We start from the raw sequence: 7,065 nt of genomic DNA, 5'->3' as shown, positions 1-7,065 counted from the left end.
GGGCAGGGAGCGGGGTGGGGGGAACTGGATAGAGGGCAGGTGAGTTCAGGGGGTGGTCAGGGGCCGGGGGTGTGGATAGGAGTCGGGGGTGGTCAGAGGGTGGGGAACGGGGTGTTGAATGAGTGCAGGGGTCCCAGGGGGCAATCAGGAAGGAGGGGGGGTTGGATGGGGCAGCGGGGGTTGGTCAGGGAGAAGGGGTGGTTGGATGGGGCAGGGGCCCCGGGGGGGGGAATGAGAGGAGGGGTTGGGTGGGGGTTTGGGGGTGGTCAGGGGACAGGGAGCGGGGTGTATGTGGATGGGGCAGGAATCGGGGAGGCCTCCCCAGGGGAGGGATGGGGGCAGGGGCTGGGCCCACACCTGGCTGTTTGTGGAGGCACAGCCTCCCCTAACCGGCCCTCTGTACAATTTCCGAAAGCCGATTTGGCCCTCAGGCCAAAAAGTTTGCCCATCCCTGCTCTAGACCATTTTTGCAATTTTAGAGCTCGGGAAAGTCTATAGTGTTTTGTATTAACTACCACTACTTCTGAATAAAATTAAGAGGAAAAACTACTAGAGTTGCAAATTTACACCTAAATCATACGTCGGAAGGTGGAGTAAGCACCTAGGGCTCCAAGCTGCAAAGTCCTGACCATTTCCTATGAAGTGCTGAGCACCTTCAACTCTCATAGACGCCACCAGGCACAGCATCTTTCCAGGTGGGAACAGGTGGACAGCAGTGCGGAAGCCAAGGCAATGGTGAGCTGGGTGGATGGAGTCAGGATTGGGCAGGTGGGATACAGCACTGCAACTGGTGCCAAACAGGACATGGACTGAGGCACCATCTTCTTGACATAGAGTAACCTCACCATCTGGGGCACCAAGAAAAGAGAGGAGAGGGCTCCTGACTGAGTGAAAGAGGTGGAGGCAGACACCAGCTTAAGAGAGAAGAGAGGAAAGCGGTAGCAGCAGGAGATGGTCCCAAACTAGAAGTGCAGATCTAAGGAAGGGTAATGGAGAGATCATCAGCTCTCTGCAGCAGGGACTGTCATTTTGTTCTGAGTCTGTGCAGCACCTAGCACAAGAGGGTCCGGGTCCCTGACTAGGCGCTACCACCATACAAACAAGAAAATAATTTATGAAAGGATCTCCACACATTAAAACCTGATGTGAAACTGCTCCAAAGGCTGGATCCAAGTCCACTGAAGTCAACGGGAATCTCTCCATTAACTTCAATAGGCTTTGGATCAAGCTCCTAAAGCTCAGAGGGCAGCTCAGAAATATGCCAGTGTTTGAAAAAGCACAAGAGAAATATTGATCACCCAAGCACACACGGCCCTTCATGGATCCTTACTACTTTCAGAGATAGGATTAGAGCCCGTCTCTCTTTGACCTAGGAAATATGGGAGTTAAACTGGTGCTGTTACAATGGTTTAAAGCCTCCCATGTGGTCCCTGAATGTTCCAAGGTTTCAGGGTTACAGTCCATCACAGTCTGCTATGGGCTTTGAAGATAAAACATGCTATGCAAGTGCAGTCTCACTATTATTCAGCTAACCACAAAGTGCCTAATTGGGGAGATTGCTTTGTAGGACTCTTTGGCAAAGCTGCATTGGTGTATTAGGTTTCACTTTATACGTTTTAATTTTTAAGGTGCACAAAACCCAGCCTCTCAGCTCCAGCAATTTGGCTGCCTTCTGCTCTGATCCTTCACTGGAACAGCACTCCAATACCAATCACCCACTGATTGGGATGGAAGGCAAGAGTGTGCCCCAAGAACTGACACAAACGATTAAACAGCTTAGCTGCTCTCTAACATGTCAGGTACATCCAGTACTGCCCCAGTCATATTATGATGTTCCATTGACATTTCAATGGACCATCCAAACATTAAAGGCACAAGGTGGCTGCACAGGAGCTGGAGGATAAAATCCAGCAGTCAAGCAGTGAAGGAATCTTAAGTGCTAGGTATGGTTGTCTCAGAAAACGTATCAGAGCAGAGGAAAGGCAGAGAAGGTGGAGTGCAGCATGGGGTATGTATGGCGGATTAGTGATGGGTTCAGTGTTAAACACGAACACATCAGATATGTTCTTTTGGGTGCAATGGGAGTCTGCGTTTTGCAAATGCTCTCTATAATGCATAAGACAATGGGGTGGAGTTACGCATCAGTCACTTCAAGGGGGAAATTTAACGTGTGTTTGGGCAGTGCTGGGGCAGAGAGCATGGGTTTACTCTATGCAAAGAGTCCTGATTTCCCAGGAGGGGACAATGAAAAATGACTACAAGAGGGGAGGCCATGAGATACTGGAGTTGGAAACTTTGCTAATTGGACCCTCTCACACCTCGACTCCCCTCTTCTTTGGTCAGCGGCAGCCCTGGGACACCGGAGGCTGCATATTTCCAAATCCTGGGCAGAAGCTCCATAGCCACAGAGCATGTAAATTGGGGAGCAAGAACACACCCTGCTGGCCTGATTCCTCTACAGCTGATCAGGGAGAGAGCTTCTGAATTCTCTGTAATCCAATGGCTTTGAAAAAGTAGACACTGTTAAAACATACAACTGCAACAAAGGGGTGCCCAGGTCAGACGTGACATCTTAGTGCAATAGTGTGACCCATTAGTTATAATCTGGTCACTAGTGAAATCACTTAAATGCTAACAAAACCTTCACCAACAGGGAAGCTATCTGATCCCATAATTTCTGTGACTCTGACCCCCTAATCTCCCAAAATTGGGAACCGGCTTCACCTAGCCTCAGCAGATTTTCTGAGGCATCTCCTAATACAGTAGGTACGTACCTAACTACTAGAGGTTGGGATGATTCCTTCATTAATGTTTGTAAAGTGCTTTGAAGATATAAAGCGCTAGATAAGTGCTAAGTGTTATTATTACCACCCGACCTCAGCCTACTGGGCAAGGCAGGAACGTGCGCCCCTTCCCCAAGGCTAGCAGACAGCTTAAGGCAGGGTGTCACCTTGTCCACACTGCAGCACCCTCAGCAGACTGCTGCAGGTGGTGAGCCTAGCCTGCTAGTCTGACTCCCTAAATTCTGCAAACTCCCCTTGTTATTCTAAACTGTACTGCTCATTGTACTGCTCATTGTAATGCCTTCCTGAAAATCACCTTTTAATTCCCTTACCATGCGTTCTTGCCCTGCACTTCCAATGGAGGATGGTATTAATAGTTGTTCCTGTACAGGTGCCAGAACCATTCATGTTGTCAGCACAATGCTGGTTAACTGTTGCTGCAAAGCCAGCAAGAGGAACACACCACACTGCTCTTTTTGGTAGGGCCTATTTTAAAAAAAAAAAAAAAAAAAAAAAAAAAAAAAGAGGAACTTTGTTGCTCAGCAACTAATAGATTTTAAAAAAAAAAAAAGATATTTAGAATCTGGAGGACATTTTTCCCTCTGATTGCCGGAGTCTTAAGAAATGTCACATTTGGAATCTAAACTACTGGGACAGTTAAAAGATTTTGTTTTAGTATTTATAAATGGAAACGTCTGCACTCCCAATGACTAAGCACTTCATGGTGGGGACTGGGGAATCTACCCTACATGATATTGTCACATTGGACACATAGGAGCCAATTCAACATTGCCATGCTGAGTGGGGGTAAAAACGTTCCTGTTCTTATTTGGTGCCATTTTACACTACTTTTTTTGTTTGGCATTTGTACAGCACCTACCACAACCAACCAACAACAAAGATGTACCGTGTTGGTGGATTGGACCCATCGATTCCTGTTGTGTAATGGGGCTAACCTATCAGAAGCATGGAATTCTCACTGTACTGGGAATTGCACAGCCAAGGGCTCCGGTAAGATGGGGCATTTTACTGCTGACTCAAACAGGATTCTTTTCCGGTGAAGGAGGGCAGAGCTGCAGAGACACGGATTGATTCTGCTGAGTTCTGATATGAAGTCTTTTTCCAGTTAGAGGACTCTTGTAGGTCACAGTATGTTTAACTGCCTAGGCAGTTAGTCTCCCTCCTGCTTCCATCATCGGAAAATCCCTTCCATTCATTCAGTAGAGCCAGCAGGCTACCCTGGGCACTGGAATTGAGAGCAACAGGAGTGGTTGCTCAGTCACAATTTTGTTGACAATATATTGGGGCTTTTTAACGAGCTGTCGTGCAGCGGGGTGAAGGGGATGAACCCCTAGTGGGGGGGAGGCATGCAGCTTCCCCTTGGGCTTGGATCAAAGGGCCTCCACTTTGAAACAAGGATTTGCAGTAACAGCACCTCCTGCCCCCTCCACTCTCCCCTTAGCCCCCAAACTGAGGGAACGGCAAGGGAAGGGGAGAGAGAACATTCTTCTTGCTCCAGGAAGGCTTTCCAATTTGCGTAATGAATACCTTTCTGAAAAGCTTAGCAGCTCTGTAAACATACATGAGATTTCAACACCTGGTAAAGGTTCATCTTTTCCCTGAACTCCGATGGCAGAGACCAGCGTTGGTCTGTGGGGAAGGTGGACTGACGACCAGGAACAGGCCCAAGGAGGCTCCCAGGCTCCACAGGGACCTGGCAGATAATGCTGGGCACTGGCAAGCCTTTTAAATACCAAAAGCTAGTTTAAACCAATCCATCCATGCGGTATTGAGATGAAAATCCTGTCAGTCTGTGGTGGGAACATCTCCAGTTCTGAGTGGTCCAGGGAGCTGTGAAGTGATGAAGGTGAGGCCCAAGAGACCTTCTCCACCCCTCTTGTGGAGGACGGATGCAGCAGTGGCCTTCGGCTCTCTAGTACATGGATTTCCTTTCTTCTCAGAAGAAGCCTGGTTGTCAATGAACTCAGAGGTAATCGGGGGAGTGAAAACACACAGTGCCAGCCTGATTCTCGCTGCGCCTGGTCAGGGAGAGGGTGGCTGCATTCCCCGGGAATACAGCTCCAATGGCTTTAAAACAGGAGAGAGTGTCTTATAAAAACACACACCATGAAAGGGTGACGAATTGGTGCTTGGGTCAGACATGACGTGTTAGTGCAATTGGGCCCAAAGTCGCAATCTGCTCGCTATTGACACCACTTAAATGACAACAGGGAGGTGGATCCGAGCCTTACTTTTGTTAATCCAGTCCTCTAACCTCAGGGAATCCACCCCCTGACTCCAGCAGACTCCCTCAAGCAGGAAATCTGAGCCCTGTGCCTCAGCAGATGCTCTGAGGCAGGAAATCTGCCCCCTGATTTAATCCAGTAGGCTGAGGTAGGGAAACCAAACATCTAACTCCATTGATGAGACCCCTCTTAGTGTAGCAGGCTTTGAGAGGCAGTACATCTTCTCCCAAACTTAAGCATACAACCCAGCATACAGAATCCATCCCCCTGACGTCACTATGCCACCAGCATGGCACACCAGAAGGAACATTCTCAGGCATCTCCCCCACTTCCGAACTGCCCAATGCCCAGCTCCTCCAAGTGTTATCCCAGCATTCAGCTCATGGGATTGGCTCTTGGAGCCTCACCCCTCCACTCCTGCACTAGAGGGCTGAGATCATGAGGTCCTCCTGCTTGGCAGGGCTGGTCACATGACCAGCTGGAGTGGAAGTCCGGATTTTGTCAGTGACCAGGCATTCCTGGCTGCTCATGCCTGTGGGAGTAATGTCCATAAGCTCCCCAGACGAACTCAGAGGGAAGGAGGGTGAGACTGAGATGCCAGAAGAGGGATCTGCTGAGCCAGCAAACAACCTAGGGGGCTTGGGGACTAGGTTGGGCTCATACTGCGCTCTCAGCAGGATCTCCTGATCACTGACTGACTTGGGCATCTCAGCAAAGTCACTGGAGCTGTCAGATACCATCATGCAATAGAGGTCCTGGAAGGAGCTGCTTTTGCTGTCCAGGTTAAAGAGGCTGTCTATAAATTCAGCAAACTCCAGCACTTGTGGACTGGGCACATCAGTGAGCCGTCCATTCTGGAGGGTCAGTTCCTCCCGAGGGGTGAAGGAAACATGGTCCCCTTCGCTACCAGCTCCTTCCTCACTGCTGCGTCGCTGGGGAGTAGTGCCACCACTGTTGTGCAAGGCCTCCGGGGGCTGGGTCTCCTGGGAGTGTTTGGAGAGGCTGTCGGCAGCAAGCAGCTCTGTCCGTGAGCTGAGGGAGGGGTTCTCCTCAGGGATAACGGGGTCTATATAAAAGCAGTGAGTCTCATCCTTCTCCATGACGACGTGGAGGCTGGGTGAACCGCGGATGCTCCGGAAGCCAGAGGAGCGCCTCGACTCAAAGCTGTAGATGGACTCATTGTCAGACAGACTCTCCATGGTAGCGAGAGGAGCGCGACGGTCCTGCAGCTCCACAGACAAGCGCTCCTTGGTATCCAGAAGCAGTAGCTCCACAGGGTCCTTCTGCACAAGAGAAAGGAGCTTGGTCTCATAAAATCCCTCCAAACTGATTTCAGAATGGGACTTGCTCCTGCAAAGAGAGAACAGAAACATGAAGCAGCTGCATGACTCTGAAACCTGACTGATGCCAGCTCATTCCTGTGTAAATGAGGGAGTCCCAGACACCATCTCTCACCCCCAACATAGCTCTGCTTACTGAGTGCACATCAAATATCACCTCTGGGCCCAGCACCATCACATACACCTTGGCAGTCAGCATCTCAATCTCCACCTCCTACCTCCCAACACTGTCAGTTAAAGCTCTCGCCTGCCACAAATTTAACCCATCCCCTGTACCTCTCCCCTGGAAGGAAATGATGGAAAGTGAAGCAGCAGCAGGCTCCAATCCTGGACTGCCCTATCTCTGACCCTCCCATTCACAGCACAAGGCTTGAGAGAGTAACCTCCTCTCCCATTCACCCACCTCCAAAACAAGAATAGCCTCACATTATTCCACTCTAGAGTCTGCGTAGGGGACATGGAAGTCTCTTTCCTCTGGATAGTCAACAGCCTCTTCCTCCTCTCTGCTTGCTCCTACCTCCCTTTTTTGGCCTCATTGTAGCCTTCACTAATCATAGAATCAAGGACTGGAAAGGACCTTGAGAGGTCATCTAGTCCAGTCCCCTGCCCTCATGGCAGGACTGCTCCCTCCTCTGGCTGCTCTACTGTCATGGTTCTGCCCCTGCCTAGCCTCTCACTCTGTCTCTGGTGATGGCT

At 50.0% G+C, this 7,065-nt stretch overlaps 1 protein-coding gene across 4 annotated transcripts in view; it reads right to left on the bottom strand.

Annotated features, from left to right (window-relative positions):
* Window positions 1–3,350: 3,350 nt before the first annotated feature.
* Window positions 3,351–7,065, bottom strand: part of DAGLA (diacylglycerol lipase alpha) — a 72,697-nt gene continuing 68,982 nt past the window's right edge. For all 4 annotated transcript variants that reach the window (XM_054026582.1, XM_054026578.1, XM_054026581.1 and 1 more), the window contains one exon: window positions 3,351–6,379. In XM_054026582.1, the coding sequence (XP_053882557.1) occupies window positions 5,452–6,379 (928 nt within the window). In that variant the 3' untranslated portion in view covers window positions 3,351–5,451. The remainder of the gene's footprint in view (window positions 6,380–7,065) is intronic.

The sequence above is a fragment of the Malaclemys terrapin genome, chromosome 4 (assembly GCF_027887155.1).
Source record: "Malaclemys terrapin pileata isolate rMalTer1 chromosome 4, rMalTer1.hap1, whole genome shotgun sequence".
NCBI classification, from domain to species: Eukaryota; Metazoa; Chordata; order Testudines; family Emydidae; genus Malaclemys; species Malaclemys terrapin.
Note: the sequence above shows the minus strand (reverse complement) of the source record. Positions and strands in the feature narration are given on the sequence as shown.